The sequence below is a fragment of the Balaenoptera ricei genome, chromosome 5, assembly GCF_028023285.1.
Source record: "Balaenoptera ricei isolate mBalRic1 chromosome 5, mBalRic1.hap2, whole genome shotgun sequence".
In the NCBI taxonomy this organism is placed as follows: Eukaryota; Metazoa; Chordata; class Mammalia; order Artiodactyla; family Balaenopteridae; genus Balaenoptera; species Balaenoptera ricei.
This window is the reverse complement of record NC_082643.1, coordinates 100,523,309-100,537,725: the sequence shown is the minus strand read 5'-3', so window position 1 is coordinate 100,537,725 and position 14,417 is coordinate 100,523,309. Positions and strand designations below refer to the sequence as shown.

Below are 14,417 nucleotides of genomic sequence, written 5' to 3'. Positions count from 1 at the left end.
GCACAGGGAGATCAGCTCGTTGCTTTGTGACCACCTAGAGGGGTGGGATAGGGAGGATGGGAGGGAGGCTCAAGAGGGAGAGGATATATGTATACATATAGCTGACTCACTTTGTTGTACAGCAGAAACTAACACTACATTGTAAAGCAATTATAATCCAATAAAGATGTAAAAAATAAAATAAAAGTCTGACCCATCCTGAAGGAACCTGTTTCTTTTTAAATGAATTTATTTATTTATTTATTTTTGGCTGCTTTGGGTCTTTGTTGTTGGGTCTTCATTGCTGCGCGCGGGCTTTCTCTGGTTGTGGTGAGCGAGAGCTTCTCTTCATTGTGGTGCGCAGGCTTCTCATTGCAGTAGCTTCTCTAGTTTCGGAGCTCAGGCTCTAGGCTCACGGGCTTCAGTAGTTGCAGCACATGGGCTCAGTAGTTGTGGCTCGCAGGCTCTAGAGCGCAGGCTCAGTAGTTGTGGCACATGGGCTTAGCTGCTCCGCGGCATGTGGGATCTTCCCGGACCAGGGCTCGAACCCATGTTCCCTGCATTGGCAGGCGGATTCTTAACCACTGCGCCACCAGGGAAGTCTGGAACCTGTTTCATTCCAACCTCCCTAAGGGAGTTTTCTTAGTACTATTTGGAAGTTGTCAGGATGATTGTGGAATTTTCCCTCTACTTATGGAAATTCCTGGGCCTTTCCACATGTGCTCTTTCCACCTGTCCAAAAGTATGCTCTAGAACTTGTCTTACCCTGAGGACATTTGAAGGAAACTTCAACTCCTGCGATGCTCAACTGGTTAATCCTGCCACATTCTTTAAGAAGACAGTATCATGGGAGACCTTAGAGCTGATCTAGGTTTGAAATTAATCAGCCAACTACTTGCTTATGTGACTGACTTTGGGCAAGTAATTTAACCACCTGACACCTCAGGGTTTTTTCTGTAAATTGGGAATAATGTTTCATAGACTTGTGAGAATCAAATGAAATAATTCACGTAAAGCTCTTATCACAGTATCGGATAGTAAGTGCTCTATATAAAGTAGCTAGTTATTTTACTGAGTATCTCTTTTTGTGTGTATTCCATAGGATATTATGTTCTCCTAGAGAAAGTATAATGATTGTAGTCCTATTTTATAGTTATTTTTCATCTTTTTCAAAGGCATGTATTTTCTAAACCATACTGAAATTTGGGATGAAATCACTTACCTTGACATATTGCCTCATTCTTACGGTTATTACAGGCTATGCATTCCTTCTCTTTCAAGAAGAGAGCTCAGTTCAGGCACTAATTGATGCTTGTATTGAAGAAGATGGAAAACTCTATCTGTGTGTTTCCAGCCCTACTATCAAGGACAAACCTGTAAGTAAATGCTACTCAAACTTTAAGTTACAAATGCAAGTTTTCCAAAAACCGTTTTGAAATGATTGTTAGTGAAAAAATAAATAAATAAACTACCATGTTGAGTTCAATTTTCTAAAATTCATATAATTTATTTTATCTGGATAAAATATTAACAGTTTGTTTCCAAACCCATCTATCCAAAATTTTGAACAGTACAGTGGCACAAAACTCATCAGCTATTAAAGGAGTGAGACCTAATACAGTAATGTCATTTTCTTCATAGGTTCAGATCCGTCCTTGGAACTTAAGTGATAGTGATTTTGTGATGGATGGTTCTCAACCTTTGGATCCTCGAAAAACAATTTTTGTTGGAGGTGTTCCTAGGCCATTAAGGGCTGGTAAGTAGAATGTTAACAAATTTTGTTTTTTTAAAAAAATCATTTAAATATGAGTTGATTCGGTACGCATTTGGTACTATTGTGTACATGTCACCACTGGGTGGGTGAAGGGCAGATTCTCCTGCTCCAATAGTTGCTTGCTACAGAATTTTGAGACAAATTCTGAGAATTGTTCTTAAGACCATTAAGGAACTGGAGAATTGGACACTCATCTATCAATATTGATAGCTAACTCCAAACAGACTCTGTAAGAAGAATCCACTCAAATACTGCATTTATGACTTCTTAAATGTAACTCTCTAAGATAATGAGAATTTGGGGTCTTTTTATGGAGGTTGATTCTGATATCTGAAGAAGAAATATGGGATTTTTTTTAAAGGCACTTTAGATAAGTAAATGATAAACTTCTGTTCATCAATAATCAGGAACCAGAGATCTACCAGAAGAGGTCATATAGGAACATAATTATAGACGTAAATGCCCGCCATACAAGCAAGTTTTATGATACTGTGTACCCTTGTGAAGTGTGTTAGCGCCTTCCATCACTGCAAACATCCTCTTCCAGTATGGGAGGTGCATGTTAAAGAACTATTCACACATGTAAATACTTACAGACATAGCTACTACAAAGAAAGACTAAAGGGAACAGAAGAGCATACAGCAAGGAAATGTGATGTAGTCTGATATTTTAAAGATACTTGTATTTGAGCTGACATATAAAGATTGAACAGAAGGAGCAGGGTTAGGTGGTAGGAGGTTGTGAAGAGTGTTTCAGACAAAGGGAGCAACATATTCCAAGATCTTCAGTGGAGGGAAGCAGAGTGCATCGGAGAGACTGAGGGAAGTCCGGAGTCACTGCCTAGGGTATAAGGAATGAGGTGAGAGATACAAGAAGACATTGAAAAAGTAAATAGGAGTCAGATCATACAAGTCTAATAGCTAACTTGTTATTTATCCTCAGAGCAACGGGAAACCAATGAAGAGTTCTTAAGTAAAAGAGAGACATGATCATATTTTCATTTTTAAGAGACCAGTTTAGTTAATGACTTGTGGAGAGGGGAGTCAAGTTGAGAGTAATTATAGGTAGACCAATTTAGGAGCCTATTATTGCAGTCCAGGAGACAAATAGTGGTGGCTTGGGTTAGTGGTAGTGGTGGTGGTGGAAGAGCCAAGTGAACAGATGTCACAGATATTTATAAGATAAATGCAAAGGCTGAATCTCAGTTTTCAGTCTTAAGCTACTAGGTAGACACTGGTACCGCTAACTGAGAAGATAAAGAACACTGGAGAAAGAGCAGGTTGGAAGAAGATTGTGGTATTGGTTTTGAAAGCTAGTTTGTGCCACCATTCAGAGTTCCCAAGGAGAAATTTCAGTTAAGCCATTGGTATCTGCTATATTTTTAAGAGAATCAATCTTGCTGCTGTTCTGAATATAAACTGGGGGCAGGGGAGGAGGCAGGGGGCAGAAACAAGGAGATAAGGCTATTGCCATGATCTAGATGAAAAAGAATGATACCTTGGAACAGGATGTTAGTGATGGAGGCAAAGAGATTGGATTCTAGATATGTCTTGGAAATCAAGTTCACAGGATTGCGTATACAGTGGGGAAAAAAGAAAATAGAAAGGATGAAGCCAAGGGTCTTGAGTTGGCAACTTCATCTTTTCCGTTGCTCATTGAGTCAGCAAAAACTCACTCGAGCAGGTTTAATTGGATGGTGGAAGATCAAGAGTGCCATTTAGAACATACTGAGTGATGCAGTGTCTGTTAAATATCAATATGACTTGTCCAGTAGACAGTTGAGTTGTCCAGTTCTTCTGTGGTGAGAGCAGGTGGGCTCTCGTATACAAGAGAAAGGATTAGATTTAGAAAAGAGCATTATCCTATTGACTTTCACTTAAAAAAAAAAAAGAAGTACTTAAAAATGGTTGATTTACTGTGTTCTCTCCCATTTGATGTGAACTTCTTTTCCTTTTCAAGTGGAGCTTGCTATGATCATGGACCGGCTGTATGGTGGCGTTTGTTATGCAGGAATTGATACAGATCCTGAGCTAAAATATCCAAAAGGTGCTGGTCGAGTTGCTTTCTCCAATCAGCAGAGCTATATTGCTGCCATTAGTGCTCGGTTCGTTCAGCTTCAGCACGGTGATATTGATAAACGTGTAAGTTGCATATTGGGAAATCATTTAAGTCCTATCATGAGGTGCTGATCCAAAGCTTACTACCCTACAGAGTTAATAATGTAATTCAAAAACCGAGTGTTTATTTTTCTATATTCCTTGAGCTCTTAAAGAGTATTATATCAAAATATCCCTGAAACGTAAAATTCTTGAGCAGACTTTAAATTTTAGGTATAATACACAAAATATAAATATAATTTTAAAGGCATTTCAAAAATTTTTATCAGCCAATAAGGTCTTAATATCCTTTTACCTATAGAGGCTAGAGCTTGTTTTAAGAACTTGTACTCTGGAGTCAGACTACCTGGGATCCCATTTCCACCATTTGCTCTGTAACCCTGGGCAAGTGAACCCTCTTTATGCCTCTTATTCCTCACTTATAAAGTGGAAAACAATAATAGTATCTCTTTCACAGTTATTTTGAGGAGTAAGTGAATTCACATATGTAGAAGCACTTAGAACAGAGCTTGACACTAAGTGTTATTTAAGTGTTACTTATTTTTGATTTATAAAATCTAAAATAAAAACACATTTTGTATATTTTCCTAAATATATGCAAAAATAAATATGTAAATAAACTAAATATATAAGATGATTGTCCTAAACTTTAAAACATTTACTCTTTAGTAGCATTGCTTAGGTCATCACAATAAGAACTTTTAGGAGGTGTTATGGCTGATAACTGTGAAAGCTACCCTATTGAATAATTTCTAATACTGATTACCATCTGAAATAAGAGAAGGGAGTGAACAAAACTCAATTGTTTCTTTACAAATCTATCTCATGCTAAAATCTGTGACTAGTTCCTGAATAATCATGTTTACATTTGTAGTACAGATGAGATATACTAAAAATATGAGGTAAATTAACCTTTTTATACCCATTATAGTAGATATAACTTGAGTGAGTTCTTATTTTACCGGTGTAACAGTTTCTCGAAGCTTCTTCTCTGAGGCTGTACTGTTTTGGGGGCAGGGGAGCTGGTTAACTAATACCCATAGACCATAGACTCTAGAAGTAGTCCCCAAAATTTGATTATCAAATCACACCATTTAGAAAAGAAGTACAGCATAAGTTCAGTTCACACTTGCAAAGTGGCATTTTTGTTTGCATTGTTACTTAAAATGTTGCCCCCCAATAAAGAAAAAATTTAAGTATCTAAGAAAAGGGGCTCTGCTTTTACTCAGACATGCTATGAAATTTTGTTTAACTGATTTGAACCTTAGAGTTCCTCTCATCCAGTAGTTTTCAACCTCCACTGCACGTTAAAGTTACCTGAGAACTTAGGGAAACCTTGACATCTGGGTCCCACCCCCAGAGATTCTGCTGTAGTTGGTCTGGGATGCAGCATGGGCAGCAGTAGTTCGTAAGGCCCCCAGGGTGATTCTGATGTCCAGCCATGCTTTAGACCGCGGTCCCCAACCTTTTTGACACCAGGAACCGGTTTCGTGGAAGACAGTTTTTCCACGGACGGGCATGGGGGGGGCGGGGGGCATGCTTTAGGCGGCAGTGTGAGCGATGGAGGGGATGGTTCAGGTGGTAATGCGAGCTGGAGAGCAGCAGGTGAAGCTTCGCTCGCTCTTGCTCGCTTGCTTGCTCGCCCGCCTGCCCGCCGCTCACCTCCTGCTGTGCGGCCTGGTTCCTAACAGGCCATGGACTGGTACTGGGCCACGGACCGGGGTTTGGGGACCTCTGCTTCAGACCACTGATCTAGTCTAACCCCCTACTTTTGCAGAGAGGTGATAGGGTCACAGAGGAAGTTATTTACATATTATATAATTATAGTTGTTTAATATGCAGAAGCAGAGGGAAAAGATTATTGCAGTGTCATGCTTCATACCTCTTTATTTCCAAAATGATAGTGGAGAACCAATTATTTGGGGCAAAGTATTGATTCTTAAAGAGAAACCCTGATACAAAGCAAGTGAATTGAGAAACACTTGCCTTCTTAAAAAGGCATTGAACTACCTGAGAGAAAAGTTTATTTTTTTAAGATATGTGCTACTAAGGTATGCTTTGAACTTTATTTGAAAGAATTTGAGCCTTAAATACTTTACTAGTCGTTAGTTTTGCTTATACAAAAAAATCAAACCCTTAATCTTTATACCTTTCATCTCTCTAATAAGAATATAGTTATTAAACCATAAAAACAGATTAAATTTAAATTTATCGCTGATAATCCAAAGATACACAGGATACTTATTTGGAGGGAATTAAAATTGTTTATTCAACTCACCTTTTAGGCTCATGAACACTTTGAAGTTTACTTTCATCTCCCTGATAGCCATGAAGAACAATCACCACAAATGTGTAAATCATTTTAAATTTTAAATGTTATTCCATGAGTAGTATAATTCACTGTGACTTCTGGTAGTTACTGAAGTGAATTGTGATATACTTCAAGTTGGCTAATTAATTATTAATCATTTTATTAGTTATGAATCCAGGTGATTGTGTATCACAGATAGCTCCTCTGAAGTGAAAAAGGGAAAATAATGGAAAATAAGAATAGTGAAGAATCAATGAAACTCGCTTTCACACATTCAAGAGCTGTTAGAGATTATTATTAATTGCAAATAGGTTTTGACTGTATTCTAAAATCATAAGTTTGAAATCCAGTTTCTCATCTTTGAAGTTTTGCTTTTGAGTTAAGTAGATTAGCTTCATAAAATAATATCTAGAATTTAAAAATATGCAAAAGATACAATTTAGAACAATAAAATGTCCAATATATATAAAATATGTTTATCCTAACCCTAACCATGAAATACAAATGCAAACAAAAATGTAATTTCATTACCCTCCTATCAAATGTTTGTTTTACAGTTCTTTTCATCAATCAACTAGGTTGTTTCTAGTTTGCTGTTATTGTTCTTGTTCAAAATAATGCTGAAGAAAAATACCCTTATATATTCATTTTTTGCACACATGCAAGTATTTCAGTAGAATACATTCAAAATAGAAATTGTTGGGTCATTATTTTTTACCTTGGGCAAACCAAGCCCTTTAAACGCTCAATTTTCTCTCCTCTCCTGAGGAAAGGCAGAGATCTTAGGCTGCCTGGCGCTATTCAGTCAGACAAAAGCAGTAACCTTTCATTCATAAAGTTATTACAAGCCAGGAAGCAAGGCTGTTGCCGCTAATAGTAGCTAACGCTAATATACAGAGTATTTACCATGTGCCACACCATCTTCTGTGCTTTTACTTGCATAATCTAATCCTTACAGCTCTATAAAGCAGGCTCTATTGCCTTTCTCATCTCACAGATACAGAAACTGAGGTTAAAAAGTTTAGTATTCAGAGCTGACCTAAGTCTGAGGTCTTCTACTGAGTCAGGCTTTCACAGTGGGACTTTGACTTCATATCTTATAAATTCACAGAAGCCTAGACATACCCTTAACAAGATTATCCACAGTTCTGGTTTGTCTGTACCAGTTATTTACAAGCAGGGTATCGCTCTTACCTATAGTAGAGACGTGTTGCCATGATCAGTGGCTGCTGGGTTATGCCATCTCACAAGTGGCACTGGAATGAGAAAACAAAGGTGTAAATACTATTTGTCTTCCATACCCTTCTGTTTTTCACTCACAGTCACCCCCATCTCTGAAAATATTAACACACAGGTGTTTTAAAGATGTTACTTTAAGAAAGATGAGGGTGGAATGTTTTGCGAATCAGTTAGGATTCTATAGTTTTTTTAAATTATTTTTTGTCTTTGGAAAAGAGAGTTATTTAAATACTATTCAGTTTATAGTTCTCAGAAGAAAACATATCAAAATACAATAAAATTACCAAACTAAGAGCTCATTTAATCACATGGTCAATTATGAACAAGAAACATAAAAAAAGATTAGTGCAAGAACAAAATGATTTAATTTTTTTTAACCTACTATATGGTGAAGCTATTGCCCGGGGAAGATGCCTGCTATCTCAGCACTGAATGTTGGTCCTTTTCTCTAGAACATTGTATGAACCTTTTAAAGCATTGCTAAAGTGACTTTTGAAGCAGACTTAATGAGATATGTTTTCTCTCTTTTTCTAGGTGGAGGTAAAGCCATATGTGCTAGATGACCAGATGTGTGATGAATGCCAGGGCGCACGCTGTGGTGGAAAATTTGCTCCCTTTTTTTGTGCCAATGTCACTTGCCTGCAGTATTACTGTGAGTTTTGTTGGGCAAATATCCACTCTCGTGCAGGACGTGAGTTCCATAAGCCATTGGTAAAGGAAGGTGCTGATCGCCCACGTCAGATCCACTTCCGCTGGAACTAAGAATAGCAAACCTGCCTCTGTTTAACAAGGAAAGAAAGGGTGCATGTGGCTTACTGTGTCTGAAGATACTGACATGCAGAAGAAATAAGTGCATTCTTCTGCTTTCACCCCAGCTATCAATACATGCATCTTTATCAGCAGCCAAAACACTAAAGCCTCTTGTTTTTCACCAAAACCCTACATCTCAGGCTTACTAATTTTTGTGATATTTTCATGTTAAAATAAAATGTTTTTTTGTATTTTCTCCAAGTTATTTTTATATGTAAAGTTAAAATTAGATATGAGAATGTTTTGCGTAGGGGCAAACAGTCTGCTGCTATATAGTGGGTGAAGCGTGCACTTATTTCTAAACGTGGGTTTTTAACTTCAAGATCTGCCCCAGTAATTTACCAAAGGTAGCAAAATAATAGTGAAGATGGAATATGTCTGCTACAAATGCTTATTTTTATTGTTGCTATTTTCAGTGTATACATAAACTAAAAATTAGGGTTGATTTTTTTGCTCTCCATTTTGACTTGCAAGAAATAATACCTCAAGATAATCTGATTTATTAGCTATTTTTAAACATTTTTAATCACAAGCTGTATTAGCTTTGCTGCTATATAGGTGTTATGTGTAAATGCCACCTATTAATACGGGATTGAAAACGTTAGAGACACACTGCATTGCAGATGAAATGCAGGCAGCACAATATGGCCTAAACTGCCATAGTTTTAGAATGTGAAAAAAAATGCATGTTTACTTACCTGTATACACCATATGCATGCACTAGAATTATTAACTAACAAGAGGTGAGGTATTGCAAATGTTCAAAAAAGCTCTCTTGAATCTAGGTAGCATGAACAAATTATAAAATTTGTTTAAAAAAAGCAAACTTGCATGCATTATTGTGACTTCAAGTTAAAAATGTCCTACATGTGTACAATATGCAAATTAGATTTAGATTAGAGAGTGCAGCCATTTTGTGATCTGGTCGGTAGTGGACTTTGATTTTATGCAGACTGGATGTAATATTTGTAATCCCTGTGCAATTTTGTGATGTGCGGTTCTAATTCATGTGCAGTGATATAGTATAGATAAAAGACTGAGTAAAAGAAAATTACTAGAATTTTAAAGAAAGTTGATTTTAGCCCCTTTGATAGTTCATGGTTAAGACATCCTTTATAAACCAAAGATGGCCAGCACACTGCTAACTGGTCACCAAATGTAAGACCCACAGGAAGCCCATATTTAAACAAAGGAACTTTATCAAAGAATGCAAAACTTTAGTAAACCTAAGTAAAGTCAAAATGGAGATGGGGAAATATACAGACGGCTAGTTGCATAAAATTCAGTTTTACCTTAAAGATAATGGTGAAATCTGGCTTAAACTTGCGTACATGTTTGACCTATGTATATTGAGGTCTTCTGTCTAAACTGGGGTCACTGTTGCATGGAAATTGTTGTTCTTAATGGTTAAGAATTGCTTTTTTTAAAAAAAATTTTGATGAAGGAATTTTGGTAATGACTTTGCTTGCAGTTTTTTTGAGAAAGTGGCATGGAAACATGCAATAGTTAATGAGTTTCTTTTGGTACTGAACACTATTAGAATATCATTAGTGATATTTTTTCTCTTTAGAGCATTTTTAATGCAACTAGCCCCTATATTTTAATGTAAGAGTTACTCTGCAATCTAAGCAAAGCACCCAGCAATGGTAGATGTTTTTTTTAAATGCTGAAATAAGATTCTTGACTCTAAAGAGAGAAAATTACAAGGGTGTTGCCGTATTGCAGCCCCTTGGGACAATCCTTCACGTGAGCAAAGTGTTGATCTTAATACTGGTTGTCTATGGTGTGCTTTTTTGTACTGTAAAAATATGTGGTTCATGTCTAACTCTGCTGTTTTATTGTGGTTGTGGTTCAAGTTTTTAATGTTTAAAGTTGATGCTGTTTTCAGAAGAGCTTTTTACTAATTTATTTGTCAATGTTCCCTATTTGTTACTTAACCATGATCCTCCAGATTTTTGGAGTATTCTTTTCTAACCTTAACCCTGCCAACCTTGATCCATTTGACATTTGTTATGCACTATTTTTATATCTCTGTGAGAGATTTTTCCAACAGTCAGCTATTTTATGGCACACTTTTTTTGACTGATGACATCTCCTTTGCTATACCTCAATTTTTGGAATTTAGAAAAGAAATCAGTAGTTTTGCAATGTTAATTATTTAGATATTTAATTTCGCAGATTTTTAAACTTTATTTTCATAATTTCTGCTTAATGTTTAAAATTGAAGAGCCTTTTCATGTATTAAATAATGAACACTAAAATAAATTATATGATGAAAATAATTGGAGATGTTGAAAATCACTTTCCCTTCTTAAACAGAAATAAATATTGGAAATGAAGGGAAATGTAATAGAACACCCTTTTCGCCATGGGTAAAAATGACAGAAATGTATGGTTTGTTTTACCTTCATTTCTGTTACAATTAAAGCTTATTAGTCTAATTTTTATTCCTTCCCCACCTTCCCCCTACCTCTGTTTTTTCTTTTTTTTTTTTTTTCCTTTTATTTACTACATTCTTATTTTCTAACTGTTAAACACTGTATTGGAATTTTTTTTTAATTTACAGATCATATTTATTTTACTATTTTTGTAGAAAATTCTTAATTTTGATTGTATTTTTGTATTTTCAAAGCTTCTTCATTTGTGTTCCCTAAATGTTCTTATTGCTGCCCAAAAGTATGACTGTGGAGGAAAAAAAAAACTTTAAAAATCCACACTTTTTGTTAAGAAGGAAACATTTAGCATTTATATATTTGTGTATGGAAAACACTTGATATTTTATCCCTGTTGCATCTGGCTGCACAGAGCCTCTCCTCAAAGATGCTACAAAACTTGAATATAACACATTTTGGAAGGCTGACTAACCTCGATTCTGTGTTGTGATGTGCAATACTGTTTCTAATGTTTGTATAAAAAAAATAACAGTGTAAACCTTTTTAATGCAAATTTATTTTTTTCATTGCATATTTTGCAGATTTTATCCACAGTGTCATTTTTTACTGTCAGAAAAGATACCCCTTTTGTCATTGCAACTATTTTTTAAATCCAGAAATCTTTGTACTGATGTAAATGATTGTAGTTATTTTGGATAGTGTTTTGCTAACAAAAGGAAAGACTTTTTTCATGCATATTTCTATTTTGTTTTTTTGGGTTTTATTTTATTTTAATAGTAGTAAAATACTTGGAATAATTTTTCATATTCTTGTCATTAATATTATTTTGTATTTTTATGTGGAAATATATAATTTTATGACACTAATTGCTAAAGTTTATTTTATGTTGAATTATTTTTGGAGCTGAAATCTTTGTAATATTAAAGCAACTAGTTTCTAATTCCCAGTTTCTGTATAGAATCGCACAAGTGGTTTATGGAGTGTTTGGATTGTAATTATAAATGGTTCTTTGATATGCAAATTAATATTTTCAGTTGATTTTATTTTATATTCCTAATGGGATGTTAAAGCCGTTTTTTATTTTTTTCTAAATAAAAAGAGAACCCATGCTTTTATGGACACTAGATAAACGCCTTCAGCTTAAACTTTTTTGTTAAAATACTTTAGTTTATTTTATTGTTATCTTCCAGGTGTCTAAATCTCCAGTCTGTCTGTTGTACTGGTAATTTAACTCTGTAATGGAATAGTTTGCTGCCAACTATTTATATTAAGTAATTTTTAAATATTTGTAATATTGTTGACTGACTAATAAACTATTAAGTTATTGGCATAGTTGTGGAATCTTATTCTTTAGTCCAAATCTGTCAAAATATCCATGGACACCAGTAAAATATTTTTTACAGAGCTGAGTGACATGGCTTTATAAAGAAGCCCAGGCCACTATGTATTTTAGTGTGAGGATTGCAAGGGAACGTTGGAGATCATCTAGTTCAGTATTTGGGCCTCAAAGACCCTTTGCATCAGTGTTCCTCCCCATCTCACCCTTAGCCCCACATACATACCATAGAAATTTTGGTGTTACAATCATCACAGATAATTAGTGTTACTATATCTGAATTGATGCTGTACTTAAAAAATTAAAAACTGTTTACCATGTTGCGAAATGCACAGTTAACATGATGCTTTCTCAGGTACCATCTAGTTGGGAACCACTTGTCATAAAATTTTTCTGCTTATTTTCTGCAGTCTGTGAGTTCTTCAGTGGCCACATTGTAGAGGGAGAAAGGGAAGGAAAGGTATAGAATAAGTAGCCTGGGATCTAGGTTCCTCAGCCTAATTATGGCTAGAACAGCTCTACCTTTAACTTGAACAAAGTTGGAGATTCACATAAAAATTGGTGTTTAGCATGGGACCGGGGGAAGAAAGGTCCCATTGCTTTTTTAGAGAACATTTTAAAAATTACTGATTATAACCAATTTTTTCTTTTACCTATGAGGACATAGGTATCCCAGAGAGGGTAAAACTTACTATTTCCTCATATTCTACAAGACATCACAGGAACTCCTTAAATGGGCTAATCTTGATGTTGACAGCCCCTCACATCCTGCCACTGTCACCCATGCACTCCAAGCAAATCGTGCATCTTCACTTGTCTGTATCTTGGCATATGCTGCCATTTTTCTATTTGGAATCTTATTTTCTCTTTGCCCAACAAGTCCCCTTCCATAACGAAAACAAAGAGCCTCCTCTGCATTCTGGCCTATCTTTAAGACTTAGCAGGAATTTCCCATTCTCTTGACTCTTTCACCTGCTGCTGACATAAAGGTCATTTATCTTCCTGTTCTCCCCTATCCTTCTGTTATTTAAGAAAAGAATAAACTTTGAACACCGACTAAGGGTTGGGCACTAACCATGTAGGATCCTTGGTTGCCAGGCCATTTCATAGCCTTGTAGGTGGAAAGTCAGGTTAACTCAAACTCAATGTAATATACTGTAAAATATAAAATATAGTAAACGTGTATCAATTGTGATGGGAAAGACTTTCTGCTGAAATGACTTCATTTCTTTAAAATGATTTTACTTGATTAAGAATTTCACATAGGAGTTAGCATTTGACTTGAATTTTTGCATGAGCAAAGAATTTAAAGAACTCAAAATTTAGCACAAATCGTTTCTGAGAGAATTACTTGAAGATCTATTCCACCAAAAAGGGAATAACAATAAAATATCCAGGAAACAGGAAGATGTGTGATATCATGAAAAAAAAAATAATAAGAGATATATATCTGGACTTCATCTGGTTTCTGGCACAGAACTAAAACTCTTGGAATTTCCTAAGTGATAAGAGTGATTAAGGGAGTTAAAGGTGTTTGCCTCTCAGGAGGGAGAATTGGGGATGAAAAGGTAGTGGGGCAATATTTTACTCTTTTCATAATTTATGCATTTGACTTTTAAAAACAATGCATCTTACATATTACAATTTGAAAAATAATTTATTATTTACAATAAATTAATCAACATCTATAATCTATCCTCCTCCACTCCATACAAGGCCTTTGTTATCATTTTAAATATTCATCTAGGTTAACACTTTTACAGTATCATGTTATTTACCTCCTTCCAGCTAAGTAGCACACTTACATTGTTCTTTCTTTTTCAACTTAAGACCTTGTTGACTTCCTAAAATGACTGTGTGTGGTTTGTTTGCAGACACACCCCATGCATGTATCTAACACACACACCCAAACCAGGCTGTTTGTTTTGTGAATAATTCATCACGCTGATGATTATTACTCTTGCATTTTTCTGTAGGTTTTATACCTCACTAAAAAGTTTGTTTTTAAATGGGCAAGAAAACACTGCTTGCTTTAGTAGGACAAGAGTGACAGTACCATAGGAAGAAATGCAAAAACCAAATCAGAAAGTGAGTTTCCATGGTAACTGCACCCCAGATCTATAGGATTTTTTAAAAACCTCCTTGTGGACTGTGAAGTACATATAGAAAATATTAAGCATCAATTCACACTATGAGTAATTTTTAAACTCTCAAAAAGAAATAGAAAATTGTTGAAAAAAAGAACTCAGATATTTGTACATTAACTCCTATTCTAGACCATGGGCAACATGTCTGTTCATCATTTTGTAACCAGCATCAAGGAGCATATCTGGCCCATTCAAAGGTATCTGCCACAGAGAATTATCTACAGTCATAATTTTCAAGGATTAAAATATCTCCTTTAGGCCTTTTATTGTTATTGTCAATCATGTGAAATATTTGATATAACCAGTAGTA

At 35.5% G+C, this 14,417-nt stretch overlaps 1 protein-coding gene across 7 annotated transcripts in view; it reads left to right on the top strand.

The window, feature by feature from the left end:
• The window catches only part of CPEB2 (cytoplasmic polyadenylation element binding protein 2), a 63,394-nt gene extending 52,020 nt beyond the window's left edge, over nt 1-11,374 (top strand). For all 7 annotated transcript variants that reach the window (XM_059923324.1, XM_059923327.1, XM_059923325.1 and 4 more), the window contains 4 exons: nt 1,237-1,355; nt 1,621-1,735; nt 3,714-3,895; nt 7,956-11,374. In XM_059923324.1, coding sequence (XP_059779307.1) covers nt 1,237-1,355; nt 1,621-1,735; nt 3,714-3,895; nt 7,956-8,183 — 644 coding nt within the window. In that variant the 3' untranslated portion in view covers nt 8,184-11,374. The remainder of the gene's footprint in view (nt 1-1,236; nt 1,356-1,620; nt 1,736-3,713; nt 3,896-7,955) is intronic.
• The last annotated feature ends 3,043 nt before the right edge of the window (nt 11,375-14,417 follow it).